The sequence below is a fragment of the Eutrigla gurnardus genome, assembly GCF_963514095.1.
Source record: "Eutrigla gurnardus genome assembly, chromosome: 14".
NCBI lineage: Eukaryota > Metazoa > Chordata > Actinopteri > Perciformes > Triglidae > Eutrigla > Eutrigla gurnardus.
In genome coordinates this window covers 18314243-18333487 of record NC_139937.1, presented here as the reverse complement: position 1 = coordinate 18333487, position 19245 = coordinate 18314243, and the positions used below count along the sequence as shown (strand labels likewise).

General features: G+C 42.6%; 1 protein-coding gene across 2 annotated transcripts; it reads right to left on the bottom strand.

The window, feature by feature from the left end:
- Positions 1-644: 644 nt before the first annotated feature.
- arhgef2b (rho/rac guanine nucleotide exchange factor (GEF) 2b) lies at positions 645-18922 on the bottom strand. 2 transcript variants are annotated; one of them, XM_084027659.1, is made up of 22 exons: positions 18737-18922; positions 11085-11241; positions 8629-8696; positions 8461-8524; positions 8190-8322; positions 7914-8017; positions 7462-7605; positions 7122-7372; positions 6653-6778; positions 6069-6186; positions 5726-5974; positions 5539-5615; positions 4838-5007; positions 4261-4328; positions 3937-4164; positions 3785-3862; positions 3592-3647; positions 2835-2876; positions 2560-2610; positions 2175-2456; positions 1810-1957; positions 645-1645 (listed from the first exon to the last, which is right to left on the bottom strand). In XM_084027659.1, the coding sequence occupies exons 1-22, from the start codon at positions 18791-18793 to the stop codon at positions 1596-1598; spliced, it is 2721 nt and encodes a 906-aa protein (XP_083883785.1). In that variant the 5' UTR covers positions 18794-18922; the 3' UTR covers positions 645-1595. The 2 variants fall into 2 exon arrangements, with proteins under 2 accessions (XP_083883785.1, XP_083883784.1); XM_084027658.1 differs by having other exon boundaries at positions 646-1645; positions 2166-2456.
- Positions 18923-19245: the final 323 nt, after the last annotated feature.

Below are 19245 nucleotides of genomic sequence, written 5' to 3'. Positions count from 1 at the left end.
TTTTTTTCTTGCATTCAGCACCGTCATGTGTGACAACACTTTCTCTCTCAAATGTGTCCAACTTCCATCTACACAGGAAGTAAGGCTTAGGCAACAAAACCACTTTTTAAGGTTTAAGATAACAGCGTGGTTCTGTAGAAACATGTTTTCAGAAAGACTTCAAGGCATTGACAGAAATGTGCCGCAAGAAACGCCACCACTAGAAAGTGTCGCTGTCACTAGAAAAGCATCAATGAATATATATTTTCAATATTTATATTTTTATGGACTATTATTTGTCCTCCTGATCCAACAGAACTCAGCTTTCTGGGTTGATGCAGCAGCCCTGCACTTATTGCTTCATTGGACTACACTCCCCATAAACACTGTCTGGACATCCACATAAAAGGTGGAGAATTGTCCCTTTAATATGTTCACCTCATCTCAATAAAAACATCCTCAAACAAGCTGATTGGTTCAAACCAACCAATCAATAAGACAATATACCATCAGGTTCTATACAAGTATAAAATGCTAACATGCTAACAGACAGGAGCTCTTCAGCAGTGATCTCATGTTTCAGTCAGACAGCATACAGCTTCCTGTTTGTTTAAAAACACCACTGATCTACAACTCGACAATATATACCCCCCCCCCCCCCCCCCTCCCCCCTCCCCACACACAAACCTCCTGTCAGATTATTATTTATTGCTGACACAAGCTATACTTCCTGCAGGTGGCTATAAACATACTGTTGCTAGAAATGCGTCACTGACGCTACAAACACGTCGTTGGAAATGCGTAGCTAGAAACTTGTCACTAATTCTAGAAATGCGTCACTGTCGCTAGAAACGCCAAACATTCCACTGTCGCTTGAAACGCGCCACTATGGCTAGAAACGCATTGCTTGAAACGTATTTCTAGAAACACGTCGCTAGAAACGTGTCACTGACGCTACAAACACGTTGCTAGAAATGCACCCTTTTTTTAGTTATGTAAACTTATAAATTATCACTTACTGCCAAACTCCTTAATTATATTTTTTTGGTTTCTTGTCTGACAAAAGCACAAATTTTAGTCTCTTTGACTATATTTGATATTACAATCCTAGGTAATGTTTCTGATGTTCATCAACTTTTAGCTTAAAATACAGTCGATACTGTTTGTTTCTCATTAGAAAAACACTGTGTTTGTAACACAGATTTTAATAACAGCAGGTTATCCAAAGGCATTCTGGGTAATGTAGTGTGGTGACGATTAACGCGTCTCATCCTTCAGTGACAGAGAAAACAAGTCCTGTGACACTATATAAACCCTGCTCACCCAATGTTATGCCCCGCCCACATCAGTATATGTGGCCGGGGCTCCAGCTGACGTGATGATGTAAACAGGTCACATGGTTATACTTCCTGTTTGTAATTTAACAGCAACATTCAGAAAAACACCTCGGGAGCAAAAGTACGACAGCTGCGAAGATTTGGTCTAAAACACTTCTGTAAAACAGGAAATTACATCATGTCCAGCTTTCAGTATAAAAGGTTTGACGGTGACTGGCAGCACGGTGAGATCACAGCGACATCAGCAGGCCCCTGAGGTCATCAGGTACAGGTGTGATGTTAACTGGGATCGGCCCCACACTCGCTCTCCTCTGGGATGTCCTGTAAGTCTGCGGGGTCAGAGGTCAGAGGTTACCATGGCGATGAACAGATTAAATTAAAACAATAGGACGTCACCATGTTAGGAGACATTATTAAAATCAAATTTTTATAATAACGATTATCTCAATGATTTAATAATGATCAATAATGGTTACAGATGAGTTGTACTGACCTCTGGGGCTGTCAGAGCGAGGAGAGATTCTGGTCACTTCCTCATCGTTTCCTTCCTGGACGCCATCTAATTGGTCAACAGGATCCTGGCTAGCCAATGGTGCGAGGGGGCGGGGTTCCAATTCCCTGCTGCCACGCCTCCTGCTCACCTGTTGACACGGACATGTTAGCTTAGCTTATTTTAGCTTAGCTCTGTTCAACTAGGAGGCAGAGCCAGACTAAAGGTGTGTTCAAACCAGATGCCAATAGCCGGGCTTACTTTATCTCGGTTTAGTTTATCCTGATTTACTTTACTTGGTTTTGTATGTTAATGACAGTCACTTTGACACCTTTACTTAAATGAAACATATGACCGACCTGTTCTACCTTGATGACATCACTCTTCTCTCCATTGCTCCTCTTCTTGCTTCCTGGCTCCGCCCCCTCTCTGGCTGGCGCCTCCCCTCTCAAATGCAGCCGCGCCACTTCCTCCTGCAGCAGCTCCACCTGCCGCCGCAGCAACACTGCCTCCCCGCTGGCGTCCAGCCCGGTGTCCCGCGACATCGACCGAGTGAGGCGGGGGCTGGGGGTGTGGCCTGTGGTAGACAACGGGGCGTGGTCTGTTCCGATTGACAGCTCCAGGATTGAATCCTGACGAATCACAGTAGCCTGGAGGGGAGTCATTGTTTAGAGGGTCAACATGTCACTTATAATATCAGTCCTCTTCATCATGGTATCATAAATAATAAATATGTATAGTGAATAAGCAGACCTGCAGGGCGTGTAGCTGCGTGCTCAGTCTGATCAATCGCTGACGAATGTTCTGTGGAGAGGACAGGGTTGGTTGTTAATGACTGCTCTGATTGGGCAGAAACTGGGTGCATCTTCCCTTAAAATTAAATTGCCTGAGACAACACATGTGTGTGCTCTTTAGATCATTTGTCCTTATGTGTGTTTTTATTGATGTGAAATATTCTTCTCGTGATAACGGACCAGATTGTATTTCTGGTTCATGTGAGAATGGATGAAGATGAAGGTGTTCATTACCTCGTTTAGGGTCCCTTCCTGCAGCTGGTTACCGTTTCTGTCCTGAAAGACGAAACAAGGTAGAAAGTGTTTAATACGTTTTCTTACATCATTACATTGTTCTAACGTGCAGCACTTTTCCAGTTAGGCTCTTGTTTTGATAGTTTACCCTAACGTTGATATTTTCCAGAAAATAATGAGGAAATGAAAAAAAGTCCTTTTATAGAAAATAAAGAGATGAGTAAAATAAATGCGAGTCCACAACATGAAATCTACTGGATGTTTCCATCAGACAGGGAGGGTAAAGTCCTCTTTCAGATCAGTGTTTTACTATCTGATCCCTCTGCTTCTATGTTATTTCTACTGAAGCCCTGGCAGGCTGCTTCGTTTGTACTTAAGGAAAGGTGAAAAGAAGAGGCTGAATCTTAATAGGACTCAAAGCATTCATGTTTTCTTTCAGGTGGACTCTAAATATATATAAATACAAATAAATATAATAATAATAATGGTAATAATAATAATAATAATAATAATAATAATAATAATAATAATAATAGGAGTAAGTACAGCTCCAAAAATAGATCAGGTCCTTGTTCTGCTCATCAATTCAAATGTCATTAAGTTCGAGGAAATTGTATAAGACATTCCAAATTTTCAGAATTTCAAGTGTCTGTTTTTTGTAAGATGATCTTTTCGAGCAGGGCGATGCAATGTTTAGCCTCCAAAAAAACAAATATCAAGCAAGGATCTTCCATTGTTTGAAGTTACAAAGTCATACCTTCGAGGAGCTGTTGTTGAACTCAAAAGAACCGTTCAGAGAACTAGAGTCACCGTCTGAGAGACATGAAGACAAAACGATTACACGATTAATTCATAAAGTGATCGGCAGATGAAGGTATAATGAAAGTAGTTGTGGGCTGTGGCCGTCTCATCAGTTTACAGGTGTTGACAGGTGTTGACAGGTGACTCACTGCTGAGCTCCTGGTTGCCGTTGGTTACGGTGGGTTTCTGGATGTTGGAGTTCAGCAACAGTTCAGTCAGCTTGTCCACTAAAAACACGAGACAGATATTCAGCTCGATTCTCGGGATTCGTTTCACACGAAGACGCTGGACAAAGACCCACCTTCGCTGATGGAGGCGATGAGGAGCGGCTCGGCCTGAGGAGCGCTGGCACTGTCGGCCCTGAACAGGTTTCTGCAGGAAGAGGAGGACGAGGAGGACGTGGTGCTGAGCTCCACGCCGTCTTCTTCATCTCCTCCTCCTCTTGCTGTTGCTTCCACCAGGTCAGAAAACAGAGTGACTCGCTCCTGTAGGAGCTCCAGCACCTCCCTGTCCTTTTGCTGGATGTCAGCTGGGTGAGAGGAGTGGAAGAGAGGGGGAGGAAACATTTTGAATTAGAGGTGAAGTTGGTCTTGTTAAGGAGGAGGCGGAGGAGGAGATGTTTTACCTCGGAGTCTGCGCAGTAAAGCATTGTCTTCGGTCTCAATGAGAGGAAACTCATCTCTGGACGGACAACTGAAGACAAAAGACATGGAACTGTGAAGTCAACTACAAATTGTAATACATACTGTACAACATAGTACTACCTTATACTAAATACTCTACTACATACTATACTACACCATACTTCATACCAAACTGCATGCCATATACTGAACTATGTACTACATACCGGAAGACACCAAATGATATACTACATTCCAAATTACATACTGAACTACATACTATCCTTCATCCTTTACTACATACTGTACTATATACTGTGTTTCATACCATACTTCATACTGAATTACATACCGAGCTACGTACTGTACTACATACAGTGATTCATACCTGACTTCATACCACAAAAACTAAATCTATAAAAACTAAAACTAGACCTTACTGAGAAACTGAAACTAAATCAGCACATGCATTCTGAAAACAAACGGAACTAAAATGAAATTGAAACCAACTGAAAGTTCAGAACTACTATAAAGGACGGCCAGGTACTGTGAACCACCATGCGGTCCTGCCGTACTAACCTGAGAGCAGCCTGCTGGATGCGACTCATCCAGGTCCTGCGGTCATTTTTGGATGAAGCATGCAGCTCGTACATCTCGGGCGGGGTGGAGGCACTGATCAGGTACATCCCTCGCTCCTGATTGGCTATGTCTCTGACGATCAGGTTATTAAGAGACACCACTGACTTGTCCTGAAACAGAGAGACCGGTGGAGAGAACGGTCAGGGTGTCTTGTGGGACGTACTGTGGGAGTAGGACTCTAACTAAGCATCATTAGGCCTTGTATAACTAGTGGGGATCAGAGAGGTGTTTGGTATGATGGCCTCAGAACTACTAGCTTCATTCGAGACCGTGGTGGTCTCAGAGGGAGCTGGGGTCCTGGTCTCTAGGTAGAGACTGCAAGAGTGTGATGGTGGATCCAAGTAGCTGACATGGGTTTTCTCTCCGTGGTTTCTGGGCTCAGCCTTAGAGACAGGCTGAGGAGCTCAGGGGACAACCACTGAGCCTTCATGTTGAAAGGAGTCAGCTGAGATGATTCAGTATGTGATGTGCACGCCTCCTGGATCCTGGATTTTATATCCTGTTAGATCTTTGAGCAGTTTGAACTCCTCAAGGAGTTGAAGAGGAAAGATGTCCAGGCTACACTTCTGTCCCCATGTTGGACATGAAATATGGATGATGGAGGACATGATGAGGTGCAGGTGTGACACGGTGTGACTCACCAGTGACGCAAAAGTGAACTTCTGATCTTTCTCCTGAAGGAAAACCAAGATGTCCGACATCAGCAGGACCTGCACGTCTGGAGACAAACATACAGATGCCGGTCAAAAGGTGTGAACCGGGTGTGACATCACAGCAGACATGACATCACAGCAGGGAAACAGGTGACACAGGATCAGCCTCCTCTACCTTTCATCCTGGAGCCCTGGACCTTCCAGTGGAGCATCCCCTCATGCAGTAGCTTCCTCCTTAGCAGCTCTCCTCCTCTGAACACCCCTCCCCCGCGGACCTCCGCTTGGACCCGGGGGTCCAAACGTGCCTGGATCTCCTGTAGCCTCCTGGTCCGCTCCAGCTCCAGCACCTCCTGGTCCACTGAGCTGATCAGCTCCTTCATGAGTTGAAGTACCCGTTTCAATGCCTGTGACTCCTCTTCATTGCCTGCAGGAGGTCACGGGATCAAGGTAACATCAGTGGTCAGGGGTTCCGGGTTATTGGAGATCAGAGATTATTAAGGGTCAGAGGTCATAGGTACCTTTGGTGTAGTCGAAGATTCGTTGGATGATGACGGGGTACTTGGTGATTCGCTGTGTTACTAGCAGGATGCACTCCTGGACGCCATGACGACGCAGCAGAGGACCGCGACAGGCACGCTAAGCATTGTGGGATGGAGAGAGAGAGTCAACGTCAACAAAGCAATACCTGGTCTAAACCAGATTTAATTTCTCTTTAAACATTGTCAATACTGGAGCAAACCCAGGTCTAGATCTTGAGAAACTTGGGTAAACCAGGATCGTAGCTGGACTTACACTAAGAACAGGTAAATCCAATCTGAGTGTAAACTAGGTCTGAAACAGATATAATGGCTCTAAATGAGAAAGAAACTGGTTTAAAGCTTTGCCCTAAAAAGGCTGAAACAGGTCCAAGGGATCAGAGAATTTTTGTTTATATAAACCATGTTTCCATCTGGTCTGAGCCAGGTCTAGTCCAGTCTAAGCAGGTAAAACTATTAAGTCAAGAGTCTAGTGACAAGTAGTGTAAACCAGATCACACCGAAATAAAGTTCTAAAACCACTGAGACAGATAGTTCCAGGTCCAGAACCCGGTCCCGGTCCTCACCCTGATAAACGGCTGCAGTCTTCGGTCCCGCGCTAAAACTTCTTTGTAGAGTTTCACAGCTTTCGGGTGTCGACTGCAGAACTCAGAGTAATGTTTCTTCATGTCTTCTGCAGGCTGACCTGAAAACTACAAACACACACACACACACACACACACACACACACACAAATAATTTGTTGAGAGCAAGATGACGTAACAGCAGTTAATGGAAACCAGAATCATCAGAAATCATCAACATTTGTGAAAAAAAAAGGAAAGTTCATAAAAATGAGAAACAAGTTTGCAGTAACTCTAATGATTTGACACGTCCAGCAGGTGGAGCTGTTTATAATGGCGCTACAGCTGAACTTCTTTGTGCTTTATAACAACAGATAAATGGTGATGTGAAGCTGCTCTGTGACCTATGACCTTTCTGACACCCTGGTCCTGACTGGCGTCCCTGTTGTGGGCCTCTGTAAACCCTCAGTACCTGCTTGAGCAGCAGGTCTCCGATGGTGCGGATGGTGAAGTTGGTGGAGCTGCCCTCCATCAGACCCTCCTTCCTCCTGGCCAGCAGCACCGACAGGAAGTTCGAGTGCCACTCCAGCAGTTGGTCCAGGCAGGGGAAGATGGTGTGGACCACGGCCGCCTCCAGCATCACCTCCTCCAGCATCCCCCGCCGGTACACCCCCTCCATGATCCGCAGCGTACGCACGTGGTGGAACTCGGTCTGGATTAACTCTGAGAAACGGAGAGTGTCTGCATTATCCTGACGCATACACTCAACAGCAGCATGTTGTTTATGTATTTATTCATATGTGTTTACATACCGTAGATGACATCCTGTTTTTTGATAAGGTCTTTATGAAGCGACTGCAGGAAGCTTGGCGCCACGACGAGACTCCAGCTGTCAGCCTGAACACAGCTGCCCTCCTCCTGCAGCTCCTCCAGCAGGGGGTTCCACCACCACTCACCTGCACACACACACACACACACACACACACGCACACACGCACACACGCACACACGCACACACACACACACACACACACGCACACGCACACACACACAACTTCAATGTGCTGTTTGTGAACCAAGTCAACTAAAACATGAGGTAATTAAACTCCTCATCACTGAACATAATGAACATTAGCTGATTCAGAATCTATGATGAGCTGCAAGAAAATATTCTCTGATAATGATAGTAATTATAATAACAACAATAATAATGTGATTAAAGATGAATTGAATTATTCTTAACAGCTGATGTAAAACAACAGACCGTCGTCAGTGAGAGACTCCATGGACAAAGTCCTGCTCCTGAAGTTCAAGGACTCCGTAGACTGAGACAGAATCCTCCGGAGACCGACAGCGTCCTCACTCATTCTGAGACGGAGACAGACAGATTGAATGACAAACTTGTTCTACATTCAGGAAATATTATAATATTATAATATATCTTTCTGTCTACAACTTTAAAATAATGAACTACTATCTGAATATAACATAATCAATAACAATAATATTAACGACCCATCGGTGGGCTGTTTGCTCTCACCCTGCGATGTTATTGGTGGAGACGCTCTTGGCGAGCGAGAGCCCGGAGCGAACCCGCCTGGACCCGAGCAGAGACTGACGAAGACTGTCTGACGGGTAGATGGCCGAGCTCGGACGCTCTTTCATCAACGGAGCTGAAGTAGAAATAAAACAATAAAACTTCTGAAGTGAAGAAGGAAAGCTCTTCTTTTCAGGGATATTTCTTTGATATTTTCTCACAATTAGTCCCGGATAGTGTCTTCAATGATTGACAGACAGACAGGTTGACTCACTTTTGGTGCGCATGGCGACGGTCTGCAGAGCTGAACTGTTTCTCGCCATTGCCAGCTTCTGTTGCTGTTAGAGCGAGAGAGACAGACAGGAAGTCAGCAAAATTAGACAGGAAGTCAGTGAAAAACAGACAGACAGGTAACAAGCAACGACAGTTAGACAGGTCTTACCTTCTGTTTCATCTTGGCACAGCTGGCCAGACTGTCTTTGCAGCGGTTGTGGATGGTAACATTACAGGCTGAGGGACAGACAGACAGAAACGTTCTTACTTATATTGTCATTTTTGTTTAAGTCCAGTTGTTCTGAGAAAGTTATCTCATACTGTACACACATATATATATGGCTAAATCTGCTGTATAACAGTTATCATATCACATACATGTGAAACCGAAAGTCATGTTGATGAATGCAGTAATGTCGTTGGTACATTCAGGGTATGTTAACCAGCATCTATGATGGCCAGCTGGCACAGCTGTAATTGTATGTTGGTATTTTTGGAAAAAACATCTTGCATGCCGCAAAATCTGGGATATTGCCATTACAGCGGTTGAGTTTGACTGCCATACTATACATTCACATAACCCATTTATCCTGCAACAATCTTAGTCGAGTATTAATAGACTGAGTGTAGGTTTTAGGACACTAATTGCCAGTCCTCTAAGGAAATCTCTATATCTAGGTCTTCCCATGCATTTCATTTGGAACCAGAATTCTCTGATAAACTAGACAAAACTATGTCATTCTAATCAAAAGTTAATAAAGTAAAGTAGCTCGACTGAAATGAGTAGTCGGCTGTTTGTGTTTAACCTTTAAAGTGTTTATCAGGTTTGAACCAGTTTCCACATGATGTTTAATTTATGGCTGAGATCCAGAGACCAGACCACTGGAAGGAAACACACAGTCCTGCTGCGGACGCCAAAAGCAGTCTTTAGACTGTTGCGGACCTAAAGACCCTCCATTAGAACCCTGGAACCGTTTCTGTGACCCATACGGTCTTAAAACGCTTCGTACTGATCCCAAAGAAAGATCCTGAGTCCACATTCCTTCTGTGAAAAACCAACTGGAGAGAAGACGAGGTAAAAATAGACTGCAGACTGTTTATTGTGGTCTCTCACACACACACACACACACACACACACACACACACACACACACACACACACACACACACACACACACACACACACACACACACACACACACACACACACCAACAACGATAACAAAAAATCTTGTCTTTTTCCACAGTCCAGTTAGGATTATGTCACCACTTTAAACCAAAACACACACAAACACACACATTGGGTGTGTCTGTGTGTAAAGTGTTTGCGGTTGTTTGTTTCCACAAGTTCAAATTTAGCGAAACCTTGCCTTGATATTAAAATAAAGATTCTGCAGCAGCTCACCACACACACACACACTTACACACACACACACACACACACTTACACACAAGTTAAACACACACACACCCCCTTCAAACAAACACACACATGTGTCCCCTCGACCCAGTTCTCAGGGTTCCCCAACAGCAGCCAATCACATTTCAGAATAACATGGTCACACATTCAAATGTGCGTGTGTGTGTGTTAATCTGAAGAGGTACATCTGTTCATTGTGAAGGAGAAGGATTAACACACCATCTGTTACACAAGTACACACTGCTTGTGTGTTTCTGTAAGTTGCACATTTACGTTTGATTCACTGATTGTCTTCTCTGATATATATATATATATATATATATATATATATATATATATATATATATATATATGATATATAGGCCGTTGCAACCCCCCGTAACAATTTGGGGGCCAACATGGACACCGTGGAGGACTACAAATACCTGGAAGTGCATATTGACAATAAACTGGACTGGGCCAAGAACTCTGAGGCGCTCTACAGGAAGGGCCATAGCCGCCTCTATTTCCTGAGGAGACCGAGGTTCTCCGATATCTGCAGGACAATGCTGAGGACGTTCTATGAGTCTGTAGTAGCCGGTGCTCCCCTGTATGCAGCGGTCACATGCTGGGGCAGCAGGCTGAGAGTGGCGGACGGTAACAGACTCAACAAACCGATTTCACAAGGCCAGTGAAGTTGTGGGGGGAGGAGCCGGGCTCACTGACCACAGTGTCAGTGTAGAGAATGCTGCTCCATAACAGGCTGGACAGTCTGAGGGGACAGACTCATTCCACCGAGGTGCACTACAGACAACCACAGGAGGTCATTCCTGCCTGTGGCCGTTGCATAGCAATGATTTAGAAACCATCCCACCCAGTTACTATGTGCACTTATCTAACGTATGCATGTGCAAGATACGATACCGTATAACTGTCTGAGAGTATAACCGTCTAAGATACCACCTCAATACTACTACTATTCTTCTACCTCAACAGCAAACACACAAATCAATCATAGAGTGTTGTTTTTATATGCATACATTGAACATGCATAACTTCTATGGTGTCATTATGTATATTTTAAACTTATTTGACTACTTCTGTGTGTATAGGTCTTGTCCCTTTATGTCACAATGACTATCACATGACTCACTGTCTTCCTAGCTCTTATGGAGCAATCACAGCTGTACAAACAGGATTAAAACAGTTTTCTGATTTGTGATTACCTGGGCAGCTGAGCGCCTCCTTGGCCGTGATGCTCCTGTTGCAGGAGGAGCACAAGGTGGTGGACGACACAGTCAGGGATGTGAACAAGTGGCCGGACCTGGCCTCTCTCTCTCGCGCTTCCTTCTCCCGCTCCTTCAGACGCACCTTTTCCTTATTCTGAACAGACAGACACATTATGCATCCGTTAGTGTTATCCATGTATTTGACCACAAATGAGTGAATGAATGAATGATTTAGACCAGATTGGCTGAAGCAATGGGCATCCCGGGAAAGTTGAGAACGGTTCAACTTGATGTTAAAAGACGACCTGGAAACAACCAGTCAGCTGTTTTGATTCTCTACAATGGAACCTTAAATATCTTTAACAAATATGTCTCTCAAGAAATAAATTACTTTGTTATAAATCATCAAAGTAAACAAGACTCACCTCAAAAGTAAACACACAAAAGACTGATGCCAAGAAAACTCTGTAAACCCGTTTACATGTTGAAAGTATAAACATCAAATATTGTTAAAATAAAAGTCATAACCTACAAAACATTTCAGTTTCATCCAGTCCAGCATCAACAGACATCTTCTCTACTTCCAGCTGCTCCATTAAATCTAATTTTACTTTTAGAAATCTCCATTAATTCTCATGTTTACATTCTGGGCAGCATGCAGACAAAGGGCCGATCATGAATCAACAAAGGGCCGACTATGAATCAACAAAGGGTCGAACATGGTTCAAGAAAGGGCCAACAAAGGGCCAACCAAGGACCAACAAAAAACCAACCTTGCAGAGACAATAGGCCGACCTTGGATCAGCAAAATATTGACTTTGGATTACCAAAAGTTTGACCTTGGATCGACAAAAGGATTACCGTGGATCGACAAAGAGCCGACTAATCGACAGTCGACCAACCATGGATTGACCAAGGGCCAATAAATGGCCGACCATGGGCCAATAAAGGGCTGAATATGGACTGATGATGGACAAACTAAAGGTCAATAAAGGGCAGAACAGAGGAAGGTGAGATCAACACAAACATCTTAAGTGTATTTGTGCTCAACATCGGATTGAAGGATGCAGAAACACGGATGTGATTTGATTTATTAAGTTGTTACAGACTGCAGCTTCTCCTGCAAATTTAGACATCGACACCGTATAGATAGTTTAGGTTTAAAGAATAAACACACATAGAGTCAAGATGTGACTGCAGCACCTCCTATTATCTGCTTGGTTGTCTCAGATGCCTTGCTCAGGGGCACGCTGCTGATGGTATGAATTATAAATGAAGGTCAGACTCCAAAAAGTCCAATGTTCTGCCCCAGGACACAGCAGCAAGGCCTCATGGGAGTTGTAGTCCAGACAACTACAGGGACCATCAACCCCATCAGCAGGATGACCTCTGACCGCTCAATGCAAGGGTGTTGCTGTGAACAAACGCTGAAGAAATTTATACTAAAGTTATAGTCAGATGATCCAGACTGAATCTAAAAGTGGATATAAAGTTACACAACTGCGGTTTACAGAAAGAAACACAGAGAGAAGCATTGTGGGTAACCTAGACTCTCACTCTAGTCATGCTAGCAGCTCTGTTAGGCTGTATTGAGTGTGTTTGTGGGTCTGTTGTGTGTCTCCATGGTAATGTGAGATACATATCTTCGTAGAGATTGCACCACTACTGATACTGAAATCGGGCCGACATTTATATACACAAAATGCTGGATCTGGTATGAACCACAACAACATCTGGTTTCGGATAACATTGTAATAAATAATTACAAATACACCTTCATCTATACATTTCTTAAATTTGGTTTTATTAACTTAAGAAAGAGATGTTTCGGTATCAGCAGCACTGAAAAAGTCAGATCAGTGGATCCTTTTTACTTAAATAACAATAATCCATGTTTGTATAATATAAATAATCCTGTTTTCTCTGTCACTTCCTCTGAGTCCAAAACATCTGGTTCTTTGATTAAACTAGAAGTACAAGAAGCCTGTGAAGTAGTAAAGGTCCAACCATGGATCAACAAAGGGATGGCCATGGACAAAGGCTCAAACTTGGACCGACAAAGGGCCAAACTTAGATCAACAAAAGGCCAACCATGGATTAAAAAAAGGGCCGACTATGGATCAACAAAGGGCCAACCATGGATTGACAAAAGGCTGACCGTACAGACCACCAAAGGGCTGACCGTAGACCACCACAGGGCCAACCCTGGATCAACAACGGGCCAACCATGGATCAACAACGGGCCAACCATGGATAGACAACGGGCCAACCATGGATTGACAAAAGGCTGACCGTATAGACCACCAAAGGGCTGACCGTAGACCACCACAGGGCCAAACATGGATCGACAACGGGCCAACCATGGATCAACAAATAAACGTACTCGATACTTGATAAGTGGTTGAATCCCGATCACATATTTCAAATGTGATCGGGATCGGGTCTCTGAAACGATCAATATCTGATGATAATAATAATAATAATAATAATAATAATAATAATAATAATAATAATAATAATAATAATAATAATAATAATAATAATAAAACATGTTGATTTTCGTTTTTGGCTGTCTTAACTTCTGCTTTCTCTTCTAAATGTTTTAACTTCTGCTCTGAACTGGGAGGGGCAGGAAGAGGAAGTGTGTGTGTGTGTGTGTGTGTGTGTGTGTGTGTGTGTGTGTGTGTGTGTGTGTGTGTGTGTGTGTGTGTGTGTGTGTGACCAAAAAATTAATGGTTGATGGTTGTTATATTTCCTCAAAGCTGCATGATAAAGTGAATTTTCCTGTAAATGTTTTTTTTTAAGTTATGAATAGAATATGGTCACATATTGTTACTTATTATTGATCAGTATAGCGTCATATTGAAAATTGTTTAATGATCTGGTGACAGGCAGTGATCAGCTGATCAATAAATAAAGAGCTCAGTGATGGAGAGAAATAAAGAGACCTCTGTCTGAGCGAGGAGAACGGGTGGGGGTGGTCATGAGACAGAGATACGGGGGAGGAGGACGGGGGAGGAGAAGCAACTGACGTTTATGAAAAGAAGCAGAAACGTGAAACCAGATGAGTCACAGTGATAATAATCAGATTCAGGTGGGAAACAGGTAACAGGTAACTCATCTGAGTGCAGCGTCATTCATGTGTCTGAATCATGCGACCTCACCCAAACCTCCAAGCACAATACAGAAATCTGGGAGGACATTAACAAGCATTAAACATTCACAAGCATTAAATCACTAGATGACACATTATCTGTGGTCATGTATCGACTGTCAAACACCACGATGATTCAGAGCTGTGACATTATTGAATTTTACCAACAGTCTAGTGGTAGTCAGTCCATGTTAAGTGGTGACTCTCGGCCAAATGTGTCTGTGGTTGCTTGTAGCGACAGCAGCTGTTGAAAACACCAACAGCACTTCAATCTATTTTAAATCAATCTCTGTATTATCTACACCAACCATTTACTGAAGTTACAACAAGCTGAACGTCACCCGTTAACATGGTCACAACCTTAATCACCTGTTGCTCTGAAACGGTCGTGATCCTGACTGAATTCTGGAAAACTTGAGTCTGTTGTCTCTGAACATCGATTCTGATGTATGAGCGTGACAACCAGCCATTCAGATGCTGCAGACAGTCTTAATTCAACATTTAATGAATGATTATCACACAGGCCTGACCAATACAGAGAGAGCAGGCAGGCAGATGCAGAATGAAGCTGCAGAATGAAGCTGCAATGTTGTGTAGATTTGTGCTTGAGAACGTAATCAGAAAATAATATTAAAGTCTTCTGGTTCATGGCTATTAGAGAAGAAGATATGAAGATATTTAGAGAAGTCAGAGAAGATGAGATGAGGATATAATTTAAAAGATTAAGACATCAGAGAAAACGAGATGAAGATATCAATGAAGAGATGAAGGTATCAGACATTTAGCTTACGAGAAGAGATGTATCAGACAAGAGTTGAATATACCTGAGAAGAAGATATCAGAGAAATAAAGATGTCAATATCAGAGATGATATCAGAGATGATGATATCAGAGAAGAAGATATGAAGATATCAGAGAAGAAGATATGAAGATATCAGAGAAGAAGAGATGAAGATATAATTTAAGAGATGAAGGTATCAGAGAAAATGAGATGAAGATATCAGTAAAGAGATGAAGGTATCAGAGAAAGATATGAAGATATCAACAAAGACATCAAATTATCAGAGATTTAGTTTACAAGAAGAGATATATCAGACAAGAGTTGAATATACCTGAGAAGAAGATATCAGAGAAATAAAGATGTCAATATCAGAGATGATATCAGAGAAGAAGATATCAGAGAAGAAGATATGACGATATCAGAGAGAAGAGATGGATATGTCAGATAATAAGAGATGAAGATATGAGAGAATTAGAGATTATGATATCAGAGAATAAGAGATGAAGATGTCAAAGAAGGAGAAGAGATACAAATATCAGAGATGGTGATATCAGAGAAGAAGAGGTAAAGATATCAGCGGTGAAATTATCAGAGAAGAAGATGTGCATATAGCAGAGAGGAGATGAATACATCAGAGATGAAGATATCAGAGATGAAGATATGATATCAGAGAAGAAGTGGTAACGACATCAGATAATAAGAGATGAAGGTGTCAAAGAAGAAGAGATACAGATATCCAAGATGAAGATATCAGAGAAGAAGAGATAAATATATTAGATATGATGATAGATATGATAGATAGAGATGAAGATATAAGAGAAGAGATTAAGATACCAGACAATATGAGATGCAAAGAAGAAGAGATACAGATACCAGAGATGAAGATATCAGAAAGGAAGATATATATCAGATATGAAGATAGCATAGAAGAAAAGTTAAAGACATCAGAGATGAATATATTAGAGAAGAGATGCAGATACCAGACATTATGAGATACAAAGAAGAAGATACAGATATCAGAGATGAAGATATCAGAAAGGAAGAGATGAAGATATCAGATATGAAGAAAGAGAGATGTAGATACCAGAGAATATGAGATGCAGGTGTCAAAGAAGAGGAGATACAGATATCAGAGATGAAGATATTAGAGAAGAGATGAAGATACCAGAGAAAATATAAAGATATCAGTGAAGAGATGCAGATATCAGAGAAGAATATGAAGATATCAGAGAAGAGATGAAGATATCAGTGAAGAAGATGTGAAGATATCAGTGAAGAGATGAAGATATCAGTGAAGAAGATATGAAGATATCAGAGAAGAGATGAAGATATCGGTGAAGAAGAGATGAAGATATCGGTGAAGAAGAGATGAAGATATCAGAGAAGAGATGAAGATATCAGAGAAGAAGATATGAAGATTTCAGAGATGAAGATATCAGAGAAGAGATGCAGATATCAGAGAAGAAGATATGAAGATTTCAGAGAAGAAGATATCAGAGAAGAGATGCAGATATCAGAGAAGAAGATATGAAGATATCAGAGAAGAAGATATGAAGATATCAGAGAAGAAGATATGAAGATATCAGAGAAGAAGATATGAAGATATCAGAGAAGAAGATATGAAGATATCAGAGAAGAGATGAAGATATCAGAGAAGAAGAGAAGAAGATTTCAGAGAAGAGATGCAGATATCAGAGAAGCAGATATGAAGATATCAGAGAAGAGATGCAGATATCAGAGAAGAAGATATCAGAGAAGAAGATATGAAGATATCAGAGAAGAGATGAAGATATCAGAGAAGAAGAGAAGAAGATATCAGAGAAGAGATGCAGATATCAGAGAAGCAGATATGAAGATATCAGAGAAGCAGATATGAAGATATCAGAGAAGAAGATATGAAGATATCAGAAATTAAGATATCAGAGAATAAGAGATGGACCTGAATGTATATAGCACTTTTCTATCTTACTAGCTACTCAAGGCGCTTTACACTTCATTCAGTCTCTTTTCACACAAACACACACACACACTGATGGCAGAGGAGCCGCCTGCACATCAGGATCTACACATTCACACAGCCTTCGGCGGCAATTTGGAGGTCAGTATCTTGCCCAAGGACACTTCGGCTGGAGGACCGGAGGGTTTCGAACCGCCAATCTTCCAACTCCCTCTACCATCTGAGCCACAGCCGATCGCGATAAAGATATCATAAATTAAGATATCAGAGAAAAAGATACCAGAGAAGGTCACTGACACTGACTCATATTTTATAACTATAACTTTATAACACATAATCTCACTCATCGTTACACTGTTTAACTGACTACATTTACGCACTAAATATTCAGGTTTTTGACAACCTAAAGTAAACTAAAATAACTTTTAATTTCCCTAATTTTCTAGCTTTTTCCAGTCACGATGTTCCTGTGTTGAACCCTAACTGTCAATGTTCTCTAAGTTGTTCTAAACTGTGTTCTTCTTTTCTTAGTATGAACCGGAACACTCGACTGATGCTGAGACTGACACAGCACTGTGACGTAAACTGATCTAAAAAAAAAACACAGATTGGGACACAAATTGTGAATGTATTGCATACATTTCTAAAGAACGCTGATTAAACAACATCAACATATAGTCATGCTTAGTGTAATATTGGTGAGCATCTAAGCGTGGTCACTGTTTTGGGTGTTTCACATCTCTGAAACATACATGTTGTTTTATTGATTAGTTTGTTTAAAAAAAAGCATTTTTATTTCCATTTGTTGGCGGCACTAAAGAATTTCACACAAAACGTGTCTGATTGTCTCTCTCTCTGTCCATCTGTCCATCTCTGTCTCTATGTACAACTGTCTGTCCGCCTGTCTATGTACAACTGTGTGTATTTTTTCTGTCTGTCCTGTCTCCCTCTCTCTCTGTTTCTCTTTCTGTCTGTCTCTCTTTCTGTCTGTCCTGTCTGTCTCACTGTTTCTCTTTCTGTCTGTCTCTTTGGTTCAAAATAAACCCAAACACTTTTTCTCCAGCATCCAAACTGAATACGTGATAGTTTGTTTTATAGTTTACAGTCAGGTCAGAGGTCAAACATCCACCTTCACTTCCTGTATGAACACTCATACACGCGCGCGCGCACACACACACACGGCGGCTCCCCTCCCCCCGCTCCGCTCGTTTCCTCTAGCAGGACAAAGCGGCCACGCTGCTGCTAGCGGACACACCGAAACACACCGAAACACCCCCGAAGACCCGTGTCGGGGTACCGGGTACACACTGAACATGTACCGAACACACACACACACCGACACACACCGCTGTTTAAACAATTAAACCGCGTTTCAATCTGAGCGAAAGAAAAAAAAGTCCCCGTTTCCGTTTCTGAGCTCCACCAACTTCACCAGTCCTTTAACACACAAACCGCTCCAACACACAGCTGATCACACCTCCGATCGCTGATCACACCACCGATCACAGATCGATCACCGGCAATATCGATCGATTACCCTCCAACCACTGGAGTAACGGAACAAACGGTCTCTGTCTTCCAGATGTGAGCGGACAAAGCGGAACAGACAGAAAGTGAGACGGACGTCTCTGTGTCCGATCGATCACATCCAAACTGTCCGATCACCCCCAGCTCATCAATAACCATGATTTTCGATCATAAATTGAGTGTCGGCTCGCCTATTAATCCGTTCCTTCCTTTTTTCCCGGCGAACTCACCTTCAGATTGATTTCCTTCATCCTGTCTTGTCTCCTGCTCTCCAGCAGTCGGGACATTCCCTCCAACAAAACAAACCGATTCCACCTGATCGATCACCTGACCTGATCACAGACTAATCTAGAATTAATAACCACTTAATAATTCGGGAGTGTTGAGTTCTGTTCCCGTAGCGGTCCGCAGTCTGAGGCGGGGGGCGGGGCGTCTATCTGACTGACAAGTCCACTCTCTACTTCTAACCAATCACAGCTCAGCCCGCTAGCGCCGGCCCTCGGCCAATCCCCTCAACGCAAGCACTTCTAGCCCCGCCCACCAACAACATTCAGGGAGCGCTTTGTTGATACACCGGGGCATCTACGTGGACGGTGTGGGTGGAGACAATCTCTATGACAACGTGTCAACGTGTCACATGGTCTGCAGCAGCCAATCAGAGAGCTGTCTGTGGTCACGTGGTTCACGAATATAAGAATCCACTATCCCCGCCCTCCCCACAGCAGAGTGTACAACACGG

What these genes read in the sequence shown, in the direction of transcription:
- arhgef2b (XM_084027658.1), bottom strand. Translation starts at nt 18,793, where the DNA reads ATGTCCCGACTGCTGGAGAGCAGGAGACAAGACAGGATGAAGGAAATC. An exon ending in GGAGGCGCTCAGCTGCCCAG is followed by an intron (nt 8,697 to 11,084) that starts GTAATCACAAAT and finishes TCTGTCCCTCAG; the next exon opens with CCTGTAATGTTACCATCCAC. An exon ending in GGAGTCTCTCACTGACGACG is followed by an intron (nt 7,606 to 7,913) that starts GTCTGTTGTTTT and finishes GTGTGTGTGCAG; the next exon opens with GTGAGTGGTGGTGGAACCCC.